General features: G+C 35.5%; 1 protein-coding gene across 2 annotated transcripts in view; it reads right to left on the reverse strand.

Moving 5' to 3' along the window:
- Positions 1 to 26349, reverse strand: part of SLC9A3 (solute carrier family 9 member A3) — a 136583-nt gene that overhangs the window by 39800 nt on the left and 70434 nt on the right. For both annotated transcript variants that reach the window (XM_031946074.1, XM_031946075.1), the window contains exons 3-6: positions 16883 to 17043; positions 9968 to 10046; positions 5792 to 5969; positions 1616 to 1836 (exon numbers count right to left, since the gene is read on the reverse strand). In XM_031946074.1, coding sequence (XP_031801934.1) covers positions 1616 to 1836; positions 5792 to 5969; positions 9968 to 10046; positions 16883 to 17043 — 639 coding nt within the window. The remainder of the gene's footprint in view (positions 1 to 1615; positions 1837 to 5791; positions 5970 to 9967; positions 10047 to 16882; positions 17044 to 26349) is intronic.

A 26349-nucleotide genomic window follows, 5' to 3' on the forward strand; every position in this document is an offset into this window, starting at 1 on the left:
ACCTCTCATAGTCTTTCCAAACCAAAAGTATTCAGTGTTTACATATAAGTCTGAAGTAATGCTTAATAACATTAGTCTCTTAATGAGACAGAGAGAAATATTCTCCAAGCTCTAAATGTAATAACTTATTTCAAAATATGAACAGAAGTTTGACATCTCAATTTAAAACTCTCACTACTTGGTAATGCATGACATTTTCAATGTGTGTGATGGTGTGGATTCTAATTCTTTGTTTCTCAGCAGTCACTGGAAATGATTTCTTTCTTGGATGGGTGAATATGAGCTGTAACTGTGTATGACCTTATTTAATTGTATCTCTCAAACTTAAACTCAAGCTTAACATTAGTTTACTGCATTGTTTTCGATTGAAGAATTTAATGCTGTAGTGTGAGGGTAGCAGAAAAACTGAAATTGCTTATTTCTTGACTGCATGTTCTCACTGAAAGTTCTAACGTTTTATTCCCAACATGACTGCCAGAAATGTGAAGGAAGTTTGTTCCTATGTGAGAACTTAGTTGTGGCAGTGCCAACTTCATGAACAAAAAGACTAGGATTCAAATCTCCCTTCTACTACTCCCTCCTTACCTATCTTATAGTACTTGGGGAACCAATGAGAAATTTTTAGTCTCTACAAGTCACTCTGCAGGTATAGAATTTGTGTAATGGCCTCCAATTTCACTAATAGTTACTTATGGAATGAGAAAATCAGGATGGACTTCATTTATGCTGAAAAGGTAAGAACTTCTTTATTGAAAAATAGCTTGTAAAACATCTCAGAATTATTCTCCCCAAATTCCTTCCTCATGTCCCATTCACTTGCTTTGAATTTACTAGATTCTAATTTTGGAGTGGCAGAATTCAAAATAAGTAAATCTCAAACCAAATGATCACAAGATTTATCCCATTCACTATTCCCCTCTAAATATAGTCAGAAGACATTTGTGTTTTCGGAGCAAAGGTTATAAACTGTGTCCCTACTCACAATTTAAAATGTTTCCTTATGTCTTATTACTAATCAGTGGCATTGAATCACCACTATGAAAAAGTAACACTATATCTCTAAAATAAATATCTATGTGCTATGAAGATTTTGTGTTATGAAAATTCTGTGTATTTGTAAATGGTAAAACTAAAATATGTCCTGTATTGTATCCTTTTCCCTCCTCCCTCTTTGTTGTTTTCTAGGTGATTACTTCTTTTGGTCACCCTTAGTCCCAGCTCTGCTTCATCTTTTCTCCTTGACCTAAAAGTCCAGGAATACATCTGTTGCCTTTCTTAATCCACGATATACTCATAATGCTCTTATCGTATCTTGGTATGTAACTGGGACAGTGAGCAACTTGGAAAAGATCATTAATCTCTCAGTGTCTAAAACAGTTTGGTTTCTCAAGAAAAACCTTTGTATTATTCAACTAAGTGGTTTCTCAACTTATGAGACAAAGATTCATTACAAAGTATAATAAATATTTCCAGAATTCCTTCTGTTTTAGGAACTTTTTCACTGACAACATGCTCTGAAGGATACCTGGTTTGGTCATCTCAGGTTTGATGCTATGATACCTTGGGATTATGTAAAAATGTATAGAATTAAGTGAAGTAGATGGATTTTTCTTACCAATGGCTCTGTAGACAGAAATGAACACTAATGTCAGGAGTATGAATGCTGTGTTCCAAGTCCAAATGGAAGGATCTACAGCAGAAATTCCCAGGAACATGAAGATGATTGTTTCAGCTCCACTTGCCAACATCTTCATGGTATACCTCACTGTGGTAGCTGACTGCTCAGAAATGTTAGCTTTCACATATTTTTGACAGCATATGCCACAAAAAGTAATCCTGGAAAGAAAGCCACAATTACTCAGTTAAGTGACCTCCTCTGTGAAATATTATATTATTTAGATGGTTTTGATAGAACTAATGAAACTTTGTTAATTGCATATACATGCTTATAGCATGATTTACTAAAAAAAAAAAAAAAAAAAAAAAACAGAAAGAAAATAAGAATAAATAAAGGGGGGCTGGACAAAAAGTTGTTGCTGTTTGGTCACATCTGACTCTTTATGATCCCTCAGTTTTCTTGGCAGAGATATTGGAATGGTTTGTTTTTTCCCTTCTCCATTTCATTTTACAGATAAAGAAACAGAGTCAGTTAGGGTGAAGTCATTTGCCAGAGTCATACAGCTAGTTAGCCATTGAGGCCAGATTTGGACTTGCTTTTATTCACTGCATTAGCTAACTCCCCCTTAGATAAAAAGTGCCTCCATATTTTTATGATGAAAAATTCTTACCAGCAATTCTAGGCAGCTAAGTGGATAGAGCCCCAAACTGGGAATTAGGAAGACTCATCTTCCTGAATTCAAATCTGTCTGGAGACACTTCCTAGCTATGTGACCTTGAATAAGTCTCTTTACTCTGTTTGCCTCAGTTTCCTCATTTGTAAAATGAGCTGAAGAAGGAAATTGTAAACCATTTCAGTATCTTTGCCAATAAAACCCAAATGGGGACTCTAAATTCAATCTCTGGGGACTGAAAAACAACTGAACCAAACTAGCAATGCCATTTTTTTTTACAAGATAGACTATAAGGTCCATGACTCCAGCATATAGGTTTCAGAACGTTAACATTTCATAAATTAGGCCATAATCTTCACTGTTCCATCAATATACCATGACCATTGCTACCTCTGTACCCTTGTTTATGGCTTTACCTCTGTCTCTAACTCTTGGCGTCTTGTCCTTTTATTGCCTAGGTCAAGTTTTATTTGCTCTGTGATACCTTCCCCAACTAATCCAGTTCTTAAAGTTCTCCCTCTTCTGAATTTCTACTGAACTAAAGGTTATAGACTTTAACCCTGGTGTGTTTTCTTACCTAAATTATAGATGTACTTGGAGGGGAAGGTTTTTTTGTATCCTCTCTCCCCTAGAGAATCTTGCTTTATGCTAACACATAATGAACGTTCAATAAATAACCATTTATATACTTAATTTAGATACTGAAAGCAGCAGACCAGGAAGAATTGTAGTAAGAGAAGTAGCAGAGAGAAGTGTCATAAGACCTAGATTGGAGGGAGCTTTGCCCTATGTCAACCTCTCTTCACTTCATTTTTCTCACAAATAAAATGAAATGATTATACTAGATGACTGAGATCCCTCATAGCATTAATATGTTATTTCATTAAATTTAAATAATGTAAGTTGTAAATATATCTAAGCATGCATCTCAGTAATTTTATTTGTAAATAGGATTTCATCTGGTATTATTCCAGTTGTTACATAACAATTATTGCTGTACAGTCCAGAGCTACAACACATCCAGAGAAAGGCAGTGTCATATTAGGTAACCTGATTCAATTTGATTTCAACAAATATATTTATTAAATATCTACTAAGTTCTACTCTATACTAGGTTGAAGGTCTAGAGCATAGTTTGTAGTAAAAAAAAAAAAGAAATGATGTTTTTAATTGAATATATGTGTCTTCAAACTCTTTCCTATTCTTGTATACAAGATATGCTAAGGTTTTTAGTCTAGAATAAATACACTGATATTTAAGGTGGAGAAATTAACAACTGACCACCAGCCCTAGAGAGTGTATGTCAGTGTAGAAAAAGTGAGGTGTAAGCTCAAATTACGGCCTATATACCTGTTACTGAGGAAAAAGAAGCATTTTAAATCTGAATTATTTCAACAGACCATTTCACTATGTCTAAATAAACACAGAAAGAACTCTTGGATTTCACAGGCTTTAGATCTGAAAAGGGTCTTAAGAAATAATCTAGTTCAATACTTTTATCTTACAGATAAGGAAAACAAGGCCCCTAAAGGTTAAGTGACTAGAATCAAATTTGGAACTCAAAGGCAGGTTTTCAATTTGTATGGTTAAGAGAGAAGAATTCCTGCATCAATCAGTCAATTTATTCAATAAGCATTTATTAGGCACTTGTTTACGCCTATTGCATTGTGTTAGGCACAAGTTTTAGAGATGACATAGTCCTGTAGTCTCTTAAAACCTAGTAGAGAAAACAAGAAATGCATAGAGATAAATGTAATCCAAATAAGAATACTAAAAAAAAAAAAAAATAAGAATATAAAATGCTGTGAGATAAGATAAATCACTTAGGGGAAGGATGGAAATCTAGCTAAGTATAATTGCTAATCTAGCAATTACTTGAACTATACCTTTAAGATACTGTTGTTATTTATTTAATCACTTTTCAATCTTGTAGGATATTTCAGACCTCATTTCTTTCATTATCTTTCAGATACTGGAGTGGTTGCTTTGCTATTTCCTTCTCCAGCTAATTTTACAAATGAGGAAACTGAGGTAAACAGAATTGCCCCATGTCCCAGGGTTACTGTTTCAGGCTGTATTTGATCTCATGAAGGTGAGTCGAATCCAAGCACAGTGTTCTATCTATTCACTGTGCCATCTACCTGCCTTTCCATTAAAGTTAGTTATAAGGAACAAAAATAGTTGATCACTTATCCTCAAATTAAAGACACAAATTGAATTAAATTAGTAATACTAGTCTCCTTTTTGTAGTGGCTAGAAACTGGAAACTGAATGGATGTCCATCAGTTGGAGAATGGCTGAATAAATTGTGGCATATGAATACTATGGAATATTACTGTTCTGTAAGAAATGACCAACAGGATGATTTCAGAAAGGCCTGGAGAGACTTACACGAACTGATGCTGAGTGAAATGAGCAGGGCCAGGAGATCATTATATACTTCAACAACAATACTATATGATGACCAGTTCTGATGGCCCTGGCCATCCTCAGCAATGAGATCAACCAAATCATTTCCAATGGAGCAGTAATGAACTGAACCAGCTACGCCCAGAGAAAGAACTCTGGGAGATGACTAAAAACCATTACATTGAATTCCCAATCCCCATATTTATGCCCACCTGCATTTTTGATTTCCTTCACAAGCTAATTGTACAATATTTCAGAGTCTGATTCTTTTTGTACAGCAAAATAACGTTTTGGTCATGTATACTTATTGTGTATCTAATTTATATTTTAATGTATTTAACATCTACTGGTCATCCTGCCATCTGGGGGAGGGGGTGGAGGGTAAGAGGTGAAAAATTGGAACAAGAGGTTTGGCAATTGTTAATGCTGTAAAGTTACCCATGCATATATCCTGTAAATAAAAGGCTATTAAATTAAAAAAAAAAAAGTAATACTAGTCTCTATATTGAATTTTAAAAATCCTTTAAAGTGGTATCTAATCAAGTGAAGGAAAATTGAAGATTCTTTAAGTCAGGGAACAGACCTACAAATACCTACTTTTCCCTAATGGCTGGGTTTCTATTCTCATTAACAAGACAGTGGCTTCATCATCCATTTGATTTTATTTGTGTCAGTCCAGAGGGAGGAACCATTGTTCCCTCTTTTCTTTGCTCTTTGATTTTTTAATGACCTAGCAGATGTGGCTTACAACATGTAGTCTTGGACCAAATTTTACCCAAAAGATCACTTTATGTCTATGGAGAAGGCTGCTTATTTTGTGTTCTCTTGAGCAATGTGCATAGACATATGATGCATAGACAAGGAGAACAATGTTTCATTTTTTATTTAGTGAACGTCAGCTGCCTACCATTTGATGTCATGGGCTTCCAAAGGGTTTTAATTCTGGAACATACTGTACTTACCAGTGAGTATTAATAACCCAACCATCACAAGGCCCAAACACCCATCACTGGCATAGGCCTCTCCTGTATTCATTTTCAAAAAAGATTTGTGGTCCTATTGCTTTCTTGCAGTTGCCGTTGCCCACTTACGCAAGAATGGCTGAGAGGGAAAGCATCTCAGAGGTGAGGTAGGACAGGTAGGAGATGATGAACACAAATCCTGGCTCAATGATCCGGACGTGTTTGGTGAAACGAGTCACCAGAGAGAGAAGGAAGGCGAAGATAATTCCAATGAGTGTGCCTCCCAGGCTCACCACGAAGAAAGACACTACAAGAGAGACAAGAACCAACAAGGCTGACTTTGATACAAACTGAATGGGCTCATTGTTCCAGGCTCCCAGGGCCCCAGTGTCGTGGGTGACAGCACTGGATGTGGCCTGTCTCCTATGATCATTTTTTCATCATTTGTTGCTCAGTAACCCCATCCTACTGAGGAATCAACAATTTCTAGGAAACAAGAGACTACATTCTCTGCTTCTCAGTGCTTTATCTCATATATGAGTAGCTAAAGCTCTTGCTACTATTTTCCAGGGGAGGAAAGAGGAGGAGGGGCATAGTTTTCATATCCATTCTAGAGACTTTGCTTGTTCCTCAAAAAAAAATTGCCCCTCCCCCCATCACAAACAGAAGGACAAGTAAGAAAATTTCAGAATTTCTCCTTAAATGACCTGACATCATGGCCAACCATTTTAAGAAAGAACAGAACATGATTATATTCTAAATACTAGATAGCAAATAATTCCTCTTGAAGTGATCATTTTAGGTGTGGGTTACTCTTAAGAGTAAGGGAGGGCTCTCAGTGTGTTGGGTCAACATAGTCTTATGAATAGAGTTAACCAGATTCAATTCAATTTCAACAAACATTGATTAAACACCTACTAAGTTCCAGGCTATGCATTGGATACTGAAGATATAGATTTTTTAAAAAGCAATTTCTGCACTTAAAATGTACTAGGGAAAGAGAACATGTTAACAGATAAGTAAATTAAAAAGATACATAGTAAATACAAATCAGGGGTTGGGGTGGGCTGCTTGCCCATAGTTATATGGTGAGTATCAAAGATAAGTTTTCTTGTCTCCACGCCCAGTGTTCTATTCACTATATTGTGGATTATTAGGCACATTACAATTAATAAATCACTGTTGGTTCTCCCATGCTATGAAACCACTAAAGATCCAGAGTCAGAAGAGCATGAAATATAACATCACTTTGTCACACGCAGAAAGGAACTAAATGTCACAATGTATGGGGGTTGAAGAGGTGTCCATTTGGGCTCTTGGAGATCTAAACATTAGGAATTCATTCATTCAGATAACTGAACTGCTGAGATATTACAGATTGACACTGCCCTCCATCAAGTTCTTGAGATTGAATCCCAGTTAAATAATGCAATCATCTCATCTAGCTTCTCTGCTTGTATTCAAATACTGCGGAACACTTCTGAAAAAAATTTACATGACCCAATTGTTACTTAATGGGCCTTCAATGTTTCTAAGATTTCCTGTACTTTTCTCCAAGTACTTTCTATAGGCTGTTCCAAAACATTTTTTTCACTCTACAAACTTCCTAAATCATCCCTCTCTCTCAGTAGAGCTCCTCAGACACCCACTTTAATGGAAAAAAAAAAAAAAAAAAAAAAGGATCTGTTTAGGCCTTTTCCCCCATTCACTTTATTCAAAGCTCAGCTAAGGTCAATTCAGTTGTAGCTCTCTGCCTCTTGAAATCACTTTGCATTGGCTCTGTGGTTAGTTGTGTCCATGTTGTATCCCTCCAAAAGGACCTAAGTTCTTGAAGATATTGACTGTTTTTCCCCCCATCTTTGTATCCCCAGTACCTCGCACACAGCAGATGCTTACTAAACGTATATTGAATTGAATTGATTATAAAAAGTGAAAGTGCCTGTCAGATTGGGAGGTCAAGAATATCTTCATGAAGAAGATAGAAATTGTGGTGGACCTAGAAGACTGGGTATTGTTTCAATAGGGAAGAAGATATTTATTATGGATACAAAGATTAATGTGAATGAAGGTGAAAAGATGGGAAAGAATAAGCCATATCCAAGTAATTATATGTGGTTCAGTTGGTGTAGAGTGTTGGATGCATAAATGAGAATAGTAGAAGAAAAGCCTGAAAAATAATATGAATCAACAACATTGTGAAATATAGGAAATGTCAGGCAAAGGCGTATATTATCCCATCTATCCATTCCACTGGGACAGTCACTTATTTGCTGTCACTCACCTCTTACCACGAGGATAATATTTTTCTGAACCTCTAGTGACCCACTTGTCAACTCCATTAGACAAGGAAAACAACCTAACTACAAGATGGCATCTGGGAAAGAACTATCTTGGTTGTTGATTAGAGGGTGAGTAAATTAATCTACATCTCAACCCTCTATAATTAACCAGTATAGAAGTATTCATCTATAATGGGCCCTATTCTTCCCTACCTTGTTTTGTAGTTCCTTCCATTGTGAGCTCTACATCTCTGGTAACTCTCTCCAATACTTGTTGCACCTTCTCTCCTATCCTTAACACGGTGTTAGGAGAAGCAGGGGTTGCTTCATGACCTCACAGTTCCTTCTAGGTCTTTTCCACTAACACCTTTACACTCAGCAACCTCTCCTTCAACCACATATATCACCTTATCCATATCCTGGTGGTTATTACAACAATAGGGTTGTTATAATAGCCCCAGATCAATTCCTCTTCATTTTTAAAGAGTTCAGTACCTTGCTCCCAGACTTCTTCTCTATTCCAATACCCTGCTCTTGAACTTGGGGACCTCCGTTTGGGTTTGTTGTTCTGCTACCCCCTAAAATATCCTTGTTTCTCAGTTCATCAATTCCCTAAACTAGTAGTATCAAACTCAAACAAAACTAAAACTGTTGAGGGCTGCATAATGATTTAGAAAAACCATATGTTAACATTTATGTTTTATGTTTTTATGTTTTGTTAAATATTTCTCAACTACAACTTAATCTAGTTAAACTGCACTCAAGAGTACTGAAAGTCCATTTAACACCCCTGCAGCAAACTACTATTATCTCACATTCTATATGGGGATAGTTATACCCTTGATCTTGTCATCAACTACAAATGATAAGCCACCACAATAAAATACTCTGAAATTCATTGTAACCTCTGTTCTCATATCTCTCCCTGTATCTAAACTATTTCCTATATTCAACACAATCTACAGTTACTCTACTCATCTCAGTTTCAACTAGTTCCTCACTGTTACACAACAATTCTACTTCTTCCTGACAAGCTTCTATTTCTTTCATCAAGAACACTTCCAAGTCTTCTCTTTTCTTCAAGCAATTGGCGTTATCTCTTTCCACTCTTAACCCCCACCCCTCTGCTCACCATGTTCACAGAAATCTGACCTACATTTACTTACAGAAATGGAATCCTATAGGCAGCTTAAATGCATTATGTCCAAAATGGAATTCTTTCTTTTGTAAATCTCTTGTACTTGCCCTCTTTCCTCTACTTAGACTACAATCAAGCTAATTCAAGCCCTCATTACATCTCATCTAAACTGCAGAAATTTTTTCCTAAATGGTCTCCTTCCAGACTCTCCTTTCTCAGTTCTGTATTTGTAGTTGCCTGGCACAACAGGTTATTGATATATTTCTTGTTGTTGATGATGTAGGAGATGAGCAACTATTGATGATTTCTAAATATCAGTGTGGCAGGATTATGTGCTAAGGTATAGAAACCATTTAGCTATAGTAATGAAAAGGAAAGGATGAATGCAGGAGATTGGAAACAGACAGCCAAGGCTTGCCAATTGATTGGATTTGAGGAGTACTAGAGGTTTAGGCGATCAGAGATACCTTTTTAGGGAAGAGAGTGATATAACCTATAGAAATATGAGGAACAGAAGCAGGTTTGGGGGAACATGATGAATATGATTTTGGAACAAGCAAATCCAAACCTTAAATGGAATTCTTTACAAAAGTGTTTGATAGATCTACTGCTTATGCTAAGTGTTCAGTGTTTCAACTTTGTCACCCTTGATTCCACAGTCTACAGGACCGAGAGCAGAAACTATAGATTCCTATTGCTTAGCATTTAAATGAATCCACCCAGAGAAATAATCACTTTCCCCTGGAGGGTATTATTGTTGCTATGTAGACAATCATTCAAAATATTGTTTTTGACAAAACTGCTGAATCAATGACACTATATTTTGCTACATTAAGCCCTTAATGAGATGGTTTTGAAGGAAGTTTGAAAATATCACTATTTACATACCTATGCCTTTCACACAGTCCACTCCTGTCACTTTGTCAGCACCCAGTGACACAAAAGAATCAAAAACATTGTACAGGACCTAAAAGGAAAGAAAATTAATCAAATAAGAATTCATTCTATTTTGGACATCAAATGATTCCCTCCTACTAATAAGTTCTGATTTAACATATTGTGGAATATAAGACTGTGGCAGAGATGGGGAGGAGGAAGGGAAAGGAACCAGTCTAGTATGGAAACAAAACTGTTGGAAGGAAAAATCATCATGGAATAATAATAATCAACATTAAAAAAGCCAAAAATAAGATAGAAAGATGAAATGCAATACATTGTCTATTCAATGGGAGGAGGAAAGAACATTCTGAACTTAAGTCTTTTCAAATAAATAGTGAAATTCAGAATTGTGTGCCATATACACACCATGGCTTTCTGTAAGATCACCTGTTAGGAGGTACATCTGGCACATTTCCTTATCATAATAAAACAGGGATGACAAACCATATAATTCAATAAATCATCCTTATCAAATATACATATTTTTAAAAAATGACTGTGGTGTTGTTTTGACTCCTGGCTTGTGGGATCCTCACCCCCTGCAGTCTATGTGGGTGTTGATGTTTAAACATTATCCTATCAAGACATTGAGATAAAAAGAAGAAACTTGATCCTGCATAATTGCTTTTCCTCACTACAGCTTGTATAGACAGCTGTGTTTTCTGTGTCTGAGTTCTTTTAAAATGATGCTAGTTTCTACTCCTTTTCCAGAAAATATCTCACAAATACTAAAACACTATAACATTTTATTTACATAATCCAGAAAAGGGGGTGCCATTAGGGATGTAATAAAATGGAGCAGTTTAGCATTCTCTACAGGTTAATTTTGCCCTCCTCCCCAGTCTACGTGTCCATTCTCTGCAGTAGAGAAATGTTAGGTATTACCCCACCTGCCAAGTATGACACTGTCCCATGTAATCAGTTCTAGGCAGACATATGACTATTGGAAAAGAAATACAAGAAGACAGCAGAGAATTCTCTAATATTCTCCAATCTGGTAAATAGCTCCACTAGATTTCAAAACATTTTTGTCACGTGATATGAACATCAACTTAGGATCATAAATCTAGAGCTTAGAAGGGACCTTTTTAAGGTCATCTACATCAAGCTTATCACTTTACAGATGAAGAAATTGAGGGCCAGAGTCAGACAACTGAACCCAACTCCTTTGACATTAAATCCTTCAACTTGAACCCCTTTTTCTATTGTAGCACAGTCAAGTGCCTTATTCTTCTAGACCCAGAATCTAGTGATCTTGTGCTAGAAAAAGAGAATTGATGTGAATATCTGGAAGTTACCTAAAGGTGTGATGAAAATGAGTCACAATAAATGGATCCAACCATTCTGAAGAGTAATTTGGAACTATGCTCAAAAAGTGTTACTACTGGGTTTATATCCCAAAGAGATACTAAAGAAGGGAAAGGGACCTGTATGTGCAAAAATGTTTGTGGCAGCCCTGTTTGTAGTGGCTAGAAACTGGAAATTAAATAGATGCCCATCAACTGGAGAATGACTGAGTAAATTGTGGTATATGAATGTTATGAAATATTATTGTTCTGTAAGAAATGACCAGCAGAAGAGATACAGAAAGACTTGGAGAGACTTAAATGAACTGATGCTAAATGAAATGAGCAGAACCAGAAGATCATTATACACTTCAACAACAATACTACATGAGGATCAATTCTGATGGAAGTGGATATTTTCAGCAATGAGAAGATCCAATTCAGTTCCAATTCATCAATGATGAACAGAACCAGCTACACCCAGAGAAAGAATACTGGGAAATGAATGTGGACTACTGGCATTTTTGTTTTTATTCCCAAGTTATTTTTACCTTCTGAATCTGATTTTTCCTGTGCAACAAGAGATTGTATTTAAGATATACTTTAACATGTTTAACATGTATGAGACTGCCTGCCATCTAGGAGAGGGGGTAGAGAGAAGGAAGGGAAAAGTTGGAACAGAAGTGATTGCAAGGGACAATGTTGAAAAATTACCCATGCATATGTTTTGTCAATAAAAAGCTATAGTAAAAATAAAATGAAATATTTAAAAAAAAGGAGTCACAATAACTCTGAGGTGCCACCATACACCTCACAGATTGACTAAAATGACAGGAAAAAATTATGATAAATGTTGGAGATGTGGAAAAGCTGGGACACTAATAAATGTATTAATTGGTAGAGTTGTGAACTGATCCAAGTATTCTGGAGAGTAATTTGAAACTATGCCCAGAGGGCTATAAAATTGTGCATATCCTTTGACCCAGCAGTGTCTCTATTGGGCCTTTATCCCAAAAAGATCATAAAAGGGGGGAAAAGACCCACATGTACAAAAATGTTTGTAGCAGACTTTTTGTAGTGGAGGAATTGGAAAGTGAGAGGATGTCCATCAGTTGGGAGAATGGCTGAAAAAGTTTTGGTATACAAATGTAATGGAATATTATTCTTCCAAAATAAATGAAAAGCAGGATGATCAGAAAGACCTGGAGAGACTTACATGAACTGATACCAACTGAAACAAGTAGAACCAAGAGAATACTGTACACTTAAAAAGACTATACGATGATCAATTCTGATGGATGTGGTTGCTGAAACCGTGGGGCGATTCAGGCCAATTTCAATAGAGTTGTGATAGAGAGAACTATCTGCACCCAGAAAGGGGACTATGGGGACTAATTGTGGATCACAACATAGTATTTTCACCTTTTGTTGTTGTTGTTTGCTTGCATTTTTTCCTCATTTTTTTCCCCTTTTCGAGCTGATATTTCTTGTGCAGCATGATAAACGTGAAAATATATTTAGAAGAATTGCCCATAATCAACCTATATTGTATTGCTTGCTTTCTAGGGGAATGGGGAAAGGGGAAGGGAGGGAAAAAAACTTGGAACACAGGATTTTGCAAGGGTGAATGTTAAAAATCTTTGCATGTAATTGGCAAATAAAAGGCTATTATTACAAAAGTGGAAAGAAAATGACCCTCAAAAACAGATTTTATTCTTGCTAAACTCTGTTGGCTAGGCTGTTGGGATGTAATAGGAATTGTTTTATTTAATAAAGACATTAAATGCAAAATCATAGGATTAAAAAAACAAATTTTTAGCTGCTTTTTCTTTTCTTTTCTTTTTAAAAAGAAATTATAGGTTGCAGAAAACAAGGATGAATTCTCATCTATCAAATAACTGGAATACTTAGAACTTCAAGATAAATAAAATTTTGAGTTGCTGTTGGTAGTTTCATAATTATAGAAACAAAAATAGTGATAGTTGTACCATTTGACCCAAGGTTAGAGATAATTCATCTTATTAATTCCCAAAATATTACTAATGAGAATATTCTGGGAACCAAATATAGATGCTCAAGTCCTGATCTTCTTTTTTTCTGATTAAATAAGCAAAACTATACAGGACAAACACAATATTCTTATTGAAAAATAGATCCATTTTCACTCCCTCAAACTTCTAATGATAATAAATCAAAGCACTTACTGATGAAAACAAAACTTTTTTTTTTTTTTTTTTAGAGAAATGTCTTTTAGAAATGGAGAATTAATCATATTTACTACCATCAGTTTGACTTCACTTTTGTATGTGAGTACCTTAGGGATAGATTTCATAGATTTTTATGGATATGGATATATACCTTATTCACACTCCGCACACAAACATAAATAGTGGTGCTGGTCTTTCAGGTTGTTTTAGCTTCTATATTTCAAAAAAGGCAATGGCCAAAAACAGATTCATATTATAGGAAAATGGACAATGGTTGTGTAATATCAAGCAGGGTTATTTGATTTTCATAATTCTTTTGCTTAATGCAGCTAGTACATACCTAGCCTTTTATACTATATTCAATTATAACTCTGAATATAGGTCAGATGCTTCTTTCTGTGTTATTCCTCCCTAACACCTGGACAGCATGATAAATGGTAGCATCAGATATATGCAAGTGGGGCACTCCAGCCCTACATGAACAGGGCAGTTTTGTTCCCTACCCTACCCCACACCTGCCCTTCTTGCCTTTAAGATTACTGCAATTCTAGGAGTTTCAATTCTCCAAACAAGTATCCAAGTGAAAGGAGATCTATAAGACAAATTGTGTGTGTGTGTGTGTGTGTGTGTGTGTGTGTGCATGTGCAGGAAAGAAGTGATAAGATGGTAGAGTCAGTCAGAATATCTACTTGATGCTATCGAAACTGGAGTCTTCCTGTTTGTAGGTCACTAATTCTCAACATTAATTTTTCAACATCTTGGAGGTATCTCCAATTATGTCAAAGGTTGTTAAAATCTCAAAAAAGTGAGTTAAAGTTTTTTATGTGTTGCACTTTAGAAGAGAGAGAACACATTACACAATAAAATAAACTGGGAACTTTGGGAGAAAAAATTGCTGTGTTAATCCCCAAGAATTTATTATCCTTTTTCAGTAAATCAGTAAACAGCATAATGCAAATTGTCTGAAGAGTTATCAGATCTAATAATAGAACACTCTAAATTAAAGACTGGAATGACTGATTAAACAGAACACTGTGTCTATACTCCAGAGGAAGTCTATCTCTGTCTCTCTCTTTTTGTGTCTGTGTGCTCTCTCTCTATCTCTCTCTGTCTCTGTCACTGTCTCTCTCTGTCCCAGTTTCTGTCTGTCTCGCTCTGTGTCTATCTCTCTTTCCTCTCTCTTTGTGTCTGTCTCTGTGTCTGTCTTTCTTCTCTGTCTGTCTCTCCATGTAACTTTCTCTCCTTTTTGTATGTCTCTTTTTATATGTCTGTTTCTCTTCTCTCCTTCTATCTCTGTCTCTCTCTCTGCCTGCCTGTCTCTCTCATATAACTATGAATGAAGAAGCCCAGAGTCTGACTTGCCTAGAGTCATTCTCTACAAGTTGAAGGTATGGGTAAAACAGACTAGCAATTCTGTACCATGATTTTTTCAGCACACTGTCACAATTATTATATATTTCCAGATGATTTAAAGCTTAGAAAGGACTATAAAGATTTAGGATCCAGTCTAACCCCTTTATTTTACAGATGAAGAAACTGAGGGTCAATGAGTTATTTGCCCCAAACCACATGACAAGTTGGAGGTAATAAAGCTGGACTTTGAACACAGGTCCTTTGATTCTAAATTTGTTAAATCACTGTTAAACAGAGATTTATAAAGCAGTTATCTTAGGAGTTGGGAAAGCCAGCCAATTGCTTCACTTTTTTCCTGGTCTGTTCAGCCTGATTAGGGAGAGGATCTTGGAAAGCACTCAAGAGAGATCTTGTTTCCCATGGCAGGGAAACAAATTTGTTCTTTGGTTAAAAAAAAAAAAAAAAAAAAAACTTAATGCCCTCTTGTATTATACTTTACATCCATCCTATTCTCAAAGAGCTCTAGGTTCACAAAGTATATTTCTAAAATTGCCTAGAGACCACTGATTATCCACAGAAGTCTTCCAGTTAGTCCTGTGAGATAGACTATTGTAGTTTAAGTGTTCACACTATTATAATCTATGTTATATTTTTATTTTCAGTAGGATTCTATAATTTACTGTCATATGAACTAAAATCCAGAAATAATTCATTTGGTGTCTTAGGAAAAGTTATCATGACTCTTCTACAAATCCAACGGAGGCTTTTATGCAAGTTGCAAAGAAGAAAAGTTGGGGCCTTTCACTCCACTGATTGGGCTGTGGGACAAAAACATTTGAGAACTATTGCTCTTAGTAATAACAATTAAATATTTTGTAACTTCTGATTAGATTTTATAGAAATATATGTGTGGGACTATGTTCACCTGTGAGTTTGAAAATAATTCATGAAAGAAACCTTGTTTTAAAATATTTGCAACTTTGAATTGAGAGGAGGTAAAATTGGTCAGTGGGGCAGCTGCATGGCACAATGGATAGAGAGCTAGGCCTGGACTCAGGAAGACCCAAGTTCAAATGCTTCCTACCAGCATGACTTTGGGCAAATCATTTCATCCTGTTTGCCTCAGATTCCTCATTGGTAAAATAGGCAGGAGAAGGTAAAGGCAAACCACTCTAGTATCTTTGCCAAGAAAAAACTTCAAAAAGGGCCAGGAAGACTTAAACATAACTGAATAACAACAAAAACAAAGCTGGTGAGAGAGACAGTAAGGTGTAATGGATCAAAAGCTAGAGAGTCTGCGAATCAGAGACTTGAGACTCATCATAGGTTGCATGACCCTGGACTCATTCATTTCACCTCTGATGGCCTCCAGGGAGCTCTATATAGATCAGGGGCTGATTTGCTTTGGTAGAGAGTTTACTACCAAGCCTTTATATTGATGAAATAACACATGCGGCTTCTCTCTTTTTCTCATTTCCTTTCCCAGTTCCTTCTCCTCCCTGGAAGGACTCCTTAGCTTAGTAGTTAAGATAGAAAGCATCAGGAACACCAACAGCTGATTGAACTGACATTTAATGTGGGCAAAAGTATTAAAAAAACATGGTATATAAAGGAGTCAGTAAAATGCTGGATATAAAGGGTCTGGAGAGCTATCAGTTTTAACAACAAAACATGGCAGAAATATTCCTTGATGAGATTATGAATTTTGTAAGTAAAAAGAATACTGCCAATAGAGTAGATTTAGGTTTCAGTAAAGTTTTCCATTAGGGAGAATCAAACCGAGTTTTATTCTGGTGTTGATGGCAAGATCGTATCATGGCCTATAGAGTAGGAAAGAAAATAGATGGAAGGAGTGTATACTTCCCAGACAGAACTTCTGGTTTGCATGGAATTTCAAATCTGCTCAATTGTTTTAGTCTAGAGTTCCCAACTATTAAAAAAAAAAAAAAAGATAAAAGCTGCAACAAAGCTTTAGGAAAAAACTACCAAAAAGCAAACCCTTACCACCACTTGCTTACCACAGTGACAGCATCATTCAGCAGCGACTCCCCAAAAACGATGATAAACAGGACATCATTGACATGAACTTCTTCAAAAACAGCCAGGACAGCCACAGGGTCCACTGCAGCTATTAAACTGCCAAACAAGAGGAACTCCAGCAATCCAATACTGAGCTCTCCTAGGAAAACAAAGCAAGCAACAAGCCACATGGGAAACTAGTACTGAGAAGTGCCCCTGGAGCAAATTCAGTGGCACTGAATTCCAGGGAAAATTAGTCACATAAAGACCTGTGGATTTGTCAAGAGAATCTTTCAAATGAGGTAATAAGATAATTCAAGTCCCATTTCAAATGTGTGGGTATTCTCTAGCTATTAGCTTGAAGAACATACCAATGGAAACTTTCCCTCATTGGAAGGAGGCCAGGAACTAGGAACCAGGGAGCAAAGGGTCCTTAGAGTTGGAACATTTCACAGGCCGTAAGATCATAGATTTGTATTTAGAAGGGACCTTAGAGGGCATCCAGGCTAACTCCCTCATTTCAGAGGGGAAAACTACATCTCTGAGGGGTGAAGGTCAGACTTGCTCTTAACTGCATTTCATTAAGAAATCATTTATTTTTAAATAATTATTAAATTATTTTTATTTTTATATGTAAATAAATCAATTTAAATTAATTATATAATACAATATTATATTATTATATTATATTATATATAGTTAATATAATATAACATTATTGTATTATATATATTATATTATATATAATTATACTATAATTGAATTAATTAATATAAATTATATTATTATAATATCCTATGGGATAAATTCTTTCCTTATCTCTATCTTTCAGAGTCATTTTCTTCTTTTAGGGCTCAACTCAGGGGCTATTTATTCAAAGTTCTATTAACTCCCAATTGCTAGTTTGCATTCCTTCCCCATGTTTACCTATGTTGTATTTATTTGTATACATGTTGTAATGGATAGACTGACAGTCTAGAGTCAAGAAGAATTGAGTTCAAATGCAGCCTCAGACACTTATTAGCTCTGTGACCATGGACAAGTTATCTAACCCTGCTGGCCTCAGTTTCTTTATCTGTAAATTGAGCTAGAAAAGGAAATGACAAACCACTCCAGTAACTTTGCCAAGAAAGTATCCAATGGGGACCACAAAGAGTTGGATACAACTGAAATGACTAAACAACAACTGCTTATCAATTCCAGTATTCCCCCCATACACTTTTAAAGAACAGCACCTAACATAATATTTGGCACTAGGTAGGGGTTGAACTGAATTTCAGCAACAATACAGACTACAGTGTGTGTGTGCATCTGTGTATGCACACACGGGCATGTTGTGTATCCATGCATATGAACACATGTGTGCATGTGTGTGTGTGTGTGTGCGTGTTTGTATGGAAAGGTCAGTTTGATTTGTAAAGTGGAGATAACATTACTTCACTACATGGTTTATGGGACGGGTGTGAAGAACATGTTTGTAATCCGTGTACTGCTATAGAAATATGAGCTATTACAGTCATCAGCTGCACAAACTATTGTCATTAAAGTACAAGGCAATCCCAGAACACAAAATATAAACAAATCAGGTAATAGGCACACAGTCTCATGTTACTCAAAGGCTTAAAGCATTGACCTGTTTCTTCTAAACTCTCCCTGTTCTTCTCTGGTGACTACATTCCTTCAAAGGGCTCCATCCTTAGCACCATTGTTTTTTCATTCAGACGTTCAGACTCAATCTGGACTCTCTAAGTATCTGGCAAGAGAATATTAAAGCAAAAAAACAAAAGCAAAACCCAAACAATGTGGGCTCTAGGTTTACCTCCACTTCAGATAGAAAATAATCTCCTTAAGGACAACTGAATTCTGATTCTGTTCAAAGAAATTCCCAGACTATATTTTTCTCTGTGGTTGGCACAGTACTCTGCTTTTTAGCAGTTTCTCATTTTAGAGTTCCTCATTAGAATTTCCCATTTTAATAAATGCATCTATGGTTTTCCTAATTTCTCTCCTCTGTCTCTCTGCCTTTCTCGTCTTTCTATCTCTCTCCATCTCTCTCTCCCTCTTCTCTTAGACTCTGGCTAAACTATAAATTCCATTATCTTTACTGCTTCACCCACTAAAATCTATCATCACCTTCTTTAAATATCATAGGATCATCACTTTTTTCAAGTCTTTTCCAGGCTAAACTTAACAAGACTTTGGGATAGAAATAGTAATTGTCTTTTTGTTTGTTTTATTTTTAGGCTTTTGGGGTTAGGATCATATAGCTACTAAGTATCTGGGCCAAATTTGAAATCAGGTCCTCCTGACTTCACATCTGGTGCTCTATCCACTGTGCCACCTGGCTGTCCCTAGGTAATAGTTCATGGATTATGTATTATGGAAGAAAACTTAGACTTGTTCTAATTGACCTCTGAGGGCAAAACTAATGGTAGCAAGTTAAGTGAGTCAGTAACAGGCAGGAAAGAACATGCAAGATTAATTAAAAAAAAAAAAAAAAGGAAGAAAGAAAAAAAAAAAAAAGAATATGCAAGATTTGGAGACAGAGAGACCTGGGTTTAAATCCCATCAGTTATATTATAGCTGTATGATCTTAGGGAAGTCATTTAATCTCAAACTTAAATAAAATAATATGTCTAAAGTACTTTGCAAACTTTGAAATGATGTATAAATGCCATTTACTGATAAAAAGCAAATAGAGGCTTGAGATAAGTAAAAAAAAAAAATTCTAATAAGTCTCTCTCAAAATGGAATATACTGCCTCTGAAAGTTATATATTCCCTCTCACTGAAACCTCTTAGACAAGTTCCCTATGGAGAAAGTTTCAAGCAAAGACTGATGATTTTGGAGGTGTAGGAGAATTCTTATAAAGGGAAGGATTAATTTTGTTGTCCTATGAAGTCTTTTCCAACTCTGTGACTCTGAATGCTCACATTTCCGGGTACATAAGCTTATTAAAAATCTTCATTCATCATGTTAAGAGATACAGAGAGAGAGTTGGGCTCAAAGATCAAATTTTGTCCCTGACATCTTCTGGCTACATGATCCTACACTAGTCACCAGCCTTCTCAGTACTTCACCCAAATTTCTCAACCCTATAAGCTATAGAACAGATATATCTCTTCTCCATTTGCAGAGTTTTCTCTCTCTGATGGGACTTTATTCCAATGCAATCCATGGGTCAGCCCACAGAAAATGTCAGTTCCCTCTTGAAAAGTCTGCAAGTGGCTCTCTCTTGGCAGTGCTGCCTATTGTCTCTCTAGTGCTTCCCCTTCTCCCAATCTACCTATTAAGTTATCTATATTTCATATCTCACCTCCTTATGCAGGTTTTCCTTTCTCCCCGAGTCCACAATTTCTCTTGTCTTTGTAGTTTAAATGCAATCACAGTTTAGTGTTTAATTATTCTCTAATTCTTTTACATGTGTTTACCTTGACTGTAGCTATATAAACTCCTTGAGGGCAGAGTCTATGTATCTCCTAGATGCCTAATGTAATACAGTAATATTAAAGTCAAAAGGTCAGAGTTCAAGTTTGTACTCCCACACTTGCTTTGTAACTTTGTAACTTGACCAAGCCATTAAACATTTAGGCCTCATAGAAATAGTTTCCACACTATCTTTTCTTGAGTTATTTCCTGGTATATATAAACGCAATTTAAAATCTCACATTTACATTTTATCATATTCAACCCACCAGTATGGGATTCTATGAATCTACAATGACTGCTGAATTTACGAGTAGTTCTCTATCATTCCCCCCACCCTAACAATGCATTCCCACAAATTTGTATGAAATGGCTTTTCTATCAAATTTTCTTTTAAAGATGTTCAAATATTAATGAATTCTTAAAGGAGGATTAAAGTTTCTAAAGGAGTTTGTCCACTGTCTATTAAAACCTAGAGCTATCCACTATGATCCACATATGAATGGTAGTAATTGATACGCTATAGGTCCAATTAAAATAAGCATTACATACATTACTTTCATTTCCCCCCTTAGATCTCACATAAAATTTCAGCATATTCCTCTTTAATGCACTTCACATAATGCTGTGTATTATGGTTGTCTGTACTTATGTCTTACCCTCCAGGAGCAATGGTCAATAAAGAAACTTGGGATCAAAGTTTCTAGCATTGAGATGTTGGGCAAATCACTTAGCCAACTTAGGCCTCTATTTCCTTGTTTGGAAAATGAAAGCTTTGGACGGCATGGTCTCTAAGTTCTCTTCCATATCTAAAGTTATGAGCTTATACCATTTCAAACTTGGTATCTCCCTGAATGACCAGAAAAGAATTTAACAAATGGAAAGTGTTTAAAAATGAAGTCCTTATCTAATATTCACAATCCACATATGTGTATCATGCACATGTATGCTTTCTCTGTATCTGTGTGCATTTACATACAAAATTATAAATGAAGGTATGATATGTAAAATAACTTCCCTTCTTTTAATCCTACATAATGACAGAAGGGATTGGTGACTAAAAAGTGGGGCACTCTTCTCTGTCCCACTTTTTTAGTCACCAATCCCTTCTGTCATTATGTAGGATTAAAAGAAGAGGAGAAAATAAGAGGATATTAAAAAAAAGAAAGAAAGGAGGTGAGAGGAAAAAGAGAAAAAAAAAGAAGAAATTTTGGTGAGTAGTAGTAGGATGCAAACACGGTGACTTTACATTGTGATTACTTGGGAACACACATGCTATCAGTTGCCTGCTCCTGGGTAATGCATGTTTCTGTGTGCTCTAAATATGCAGTTTTTTAATCCCCAAGTAGGAGATCAAGCTAAAAGAAACTTCTAAAGATTAGGGAGGATTAAGGTGAATATCATTGGCTCCTAGCCTCTGACATCAAGTTGCAAAGTTCCTGCATGTTGGAAGGGTACTAGCTCCCAGGTGCTAGTTCTAGGATGTTGGCCATTGGAATGCATAAGGTATAGGCAAATTCCAATGAACACAAGCTGATATTCTCCAGGTACTTCCCCTAAGAAGAGCAACATAGGATATTAGAGACCATATCAGTTGGCAGTCAAGATCTTGTCTCTCCAAAGGACATGTCATTCCTAAGGCACTGTTGAGAAAGTTGTACTTTTGTACTATCTAGTACTAACTTCCCCAGGGCTTAGGATTTGATATTGCCAGTATCACAACAGCCATTTTGTTAGGGGTTTCCACAAAGTGCATTGTAATGGCATGAATGGGCAGAAGTTAACTTTTTAATTGTAAAGTTTATGTATAATCTTATTAATCTTTGGAAGTATAAATTTTACCATTGAGACTCACAAATTCTGATATTCAATTTCAGTAGAATTTGAAAATGCAAATTTCTCACACCTTTCCTGTGCTCTCTGGATTTCAAGCACAAGTAGATTTCAGATATAAATTCCCCTTCAAGGTTAGTCAATATTTAAACACTAGTTGACTCCTACCATTTTCTCCATAGTTACACTTTTGCTCATGCCATAGTTGTGCCCCTTATGAAGGCCACAAAAATAAACTAAACAATTTGGTCAAACCATCATTTCAGTTATAAGAAAAAAGCCAGTAAAATTGGTAATAGGCTACAAGGTAGATAGATGGATCACTGGATCATATCATAACATCAGAGATATAGAGCTGGATAGGACCAGAGTCAACATCCTAGTAATTCTCTACATTTTTTCAAGTCTGTATCTCAAAAAGCCAACCTGAAGCGTGCCTTATATCTTATGCCAATAAAGTTTTGGCCCTGTCTACTTTATTGAACATTTGGCCACTGTGCTAGCTCCCAAGTGCTAGTTGATTTAAGAGAACTTAAATTTCATATAGTAAGAATGATCATGTCTAATTAACATAGAAGATCCATGTAATCAAACTGATAAGTAATGTGTAATGATTTGTACACAACCTCCCCTGAAGGCTGTCAGATGAGTTGTGACCTTGGGAGAAATCAAACTCACTTCCATTATCACAGAAGAGGTCAATACTATTTGGAATTGCTTTGTTTCCATATAGTAGAGGGTAGATAATGCTTCCCTAAGTTTTCTAAATATTTATAGCAAAGTCCTATTTTTAGAGCCAAAGGTTTCTATCTGAGTAGTTATCTAGGGGTAGTAGAAAGCAAAGAGGAGACCTTTATGGTTAACTTTTCTAAAATCCATTAATTACATTACTGTACAAAGAAAAAACTGCCTTCTCTTACCTTCCCTGCCTGACTTTGCGGCCAAAGCATTGTAAGTGTGTTCTTCTATGACTTTTAAAAATCCAATACAATCCTAATTCAAACTGATTAAGAGAAACAAAGGCTAGCACCAACCAGACCTAATTAACACTCTTCTCTTAGGGAAGAAGTTCTTAATCTTTTTTTGTGTGTCATGAATTCCTGGGGCAGTTTGATGAAACTCAAGGGGTCCATAGACCCCTTCTCAGAATAATGTTTCTGAATTCTTAAAATAAAATAAAAACATAGGATTACAAAGAAAAACAATTATATTAAAATAGTTATCAAACTATTAAAAAGAAATTCACAGATGCTGTGATCAGAACTATTGTCTTAGAGGGTTATAAACCCACTGGACAAAGACTAGATAAATTTCTATGGTACCACCTCTTATTTATTTAATATCCATTGAGTAATCACAATGATGATGATTATATGAAGATAGGCAACATGGCAGTCAATAGTAAGGAAGACATGGATTCAAGTTCTGTCTCTGACACATGGTAGTTGTGTGACCTTGAGTAATCATTTAACCTTTTAGTGTTCCAATGTTCTAAGATTATAAGATACAGAACTCTTGCTGATCTTCATTGGTAAACAAAATTCCTTTTGGGAAGCTACCCACACTATTATGATCATAAATCTAACAAAAAAAAATTACATGAAACTCTTAAAGATACATTCTAACCAGATCCCTTTATTTTGTAACTCATCCTATTGCCATATACTTATTTCACAGTTTATAGGACTCAAAAGTTCTCAGTAAAGAATTTCTCGTTTTTTCTTGTTCAGACTAGTTTCCTTCATCTTAATAACTTCTGATCATGGAGTAATTAGGATTCCTTTATTTTGGAAATGAGCTTCATAAATTAGACACTAGAAAACAGAGGTAATTTGTTTCAATAAAAAGTACTGATATTCTCAGCATACTTTGTTTATGAAAGTTGCTCCAAGCTTTCAATAACTATGTACAAAATGGGCAAAATTTTTGCAAAATTCAAAGAATTTTTGGAGCAGGAAGATCACCACTTTGATAACCATATTCAATATAAACTTTTTATTGATCTCAAAAACCAGGAACTAAAAATATCTGTTGCCTCTTTATGTGAAAATGGGTGATAATAAGTCCAGAAGATAGAATAAGAAGGGAGAATGGTCAGCAGAGATATTTAGAATAGCACCATACCAACTCAGCCAAAATGCCAGTTCAGAGTAATGTGGGCCAATCAGCTATGCTCTGATTTTTAACCTGTGCTCCACATGTGCCCTGATAGTCACACAAATCCATTCCCCACAAATGGAGAAGCAAACTGGAAAAATGGCTTATAAATTGTGGGTCATTTGCATTATCTTGATATAAGAATAGTAAAATATTTTGCTTTTTTTAGGAACAGAATCCCAGACTAAAGCAATTAGACATAGTATATATAGTACACAATAAGGAACAATTCCTACAATAGACAATATGAGCCTAGAGTACACCACTCATCAGAACTCTGTTTGGAGGGGACAAAGATAGCCGAGGAAGCAAAAATTTTCAAACAAAAAAAAATAGCAGACTCAGTTGCCAATCACATGATAAAAAAGTGTCATCCTGAATACAATAGATTCATAAGAATGAGATCATATAAGGTGACTATTTAGAGATTGTAATAAATTGATTCATGTATGGATATACCAAAGTCTACTGAACTGAACTGTTGGCACATATCATATCTTTTTTTAGATTGCTGCCTAATAAAAATAATTTTTTTCTGATTTGTTTCTTGGGTGCTAAGACCTCAATAACACCAATAAACAAAGCAGACCTGGGAAGGAACATGGTGTGGATTGCAGTGTTGAGGGCAATGTCTCATGTTAACTAAAATGTAATTCAAGGTTATGATATCAATCTGTCAAAGCATACACCATCTGATATGGACCTTTGATCGTCTCTTTCTAATGCATCTTAAATACAATAAATATTTCCAGTTGTATAATAAGGGCCTAGAGAAAAGAGATTCTTACTCATGTTGCTTCCATGGTTCAGGACTTATATAAGATGGGGAACTTGAAAATTCTTACATCCAATAGTTATGCCTAGAGAAAAATGAATTTGGTGTATTTGGGTTCAAACAGTGAACAAAAGAGGCACTCCTATTTTTAAAAATAAAAGGTAGGAAAAAAATGCTTAAATAATTACTGTAGCATTCTGCCAGAATTTGAGGGAATCATATTTTATTGAGAGTCATAGGAGTGGCTCTCTCAACTTTCCATTTTGGCTCCCAAATTGGACAGTGAGAGCCATAGAAGCTAAATGTTGATGATATGTTAATTGTTCTAGTTTTAGCTAACTGCCATTTTCCTTATTTTAATTTAGCATTCAGAATAACATTTGACTTGACTGAGTACAGACCTTAGGTTATTTGTTCAAAGACTGTGGTAGATTCACTTAGTATCCCTGTGTACTTGTTTTTCTGCCTATATATACATGATAACTTAATTAGAAAGTCTGGGTAAAATGCTTTGTAAAAGAGAAGAGATAGGTGTAAGAACAAGAAAACAACGCAATTTATAATAAGATATATGCCAAATTTCAACATCATTTTAGACATTTAGTTTAATGTGAAATGGTTGAAAAGAAAATTCTGTATATATTAATTTCCCCAATTTTTAACAGAATGACAAAAATCTTACTATAGAGAGGTCTTTTTTTTTTCTTTTTTTGCTCAAATGCTACAAGTTTAAATAGTTATTTATCTATAGTAGATAGGTTTCTTTTTTTTTCTCATCAAGATTTTCTATAATCATGGAAGTTGCATAAAGGAATAGTTTAGAAAGAGTAGTTACTAACAGTACAAACTGCTGGGAGTAGATGAGTACATCATGTCATTGGGACCTGGTAGGTATTGTTCAAAAGTTTTGAAGAAAGGTATATGTCACTGGTTAGCCACATTCCCTCCCACAATAAAAACATTTGTCCTACTGTGTTCCTCCAGAAATCAACAGCACGGGATCCATCCTGATAGAAGTGCCAAAGAAGAGAGAATGGTAGCCATCTCTGGACTAGGATTTAAGATTCACTTTTGCAGGAACTTTGCTTCATAGCAACATAGGTATGACCTAGTTTAAAGCTATACACATATGCTTTATTTAAGACAACAGTTGTATTTTTCCAAAATACTATAAACTGAATTTTTATTTTGAATAATATATTGTAAATTAACCATAGAGTTCATTATTTGTCCTTAGCCTATGGGAAATATTTTTGTAAAGAGTCATTTTGTGAA

The sequence above is a fragment of the Sarcophilus harrisii genome, chromosome 1, assembly GCF_902635505.1.
Source record: "Sarcophilus harrisii chromosome 1, mSarHar1.11, whole genome shotgun sequence".
NCBI classification, from domain to species: Eukaryota; Metazoa; Chordata; class Mammalia; order Dasyuromorphia; family Dasyuridae; genus Sarcophilus; species Sarcophilus harrisii.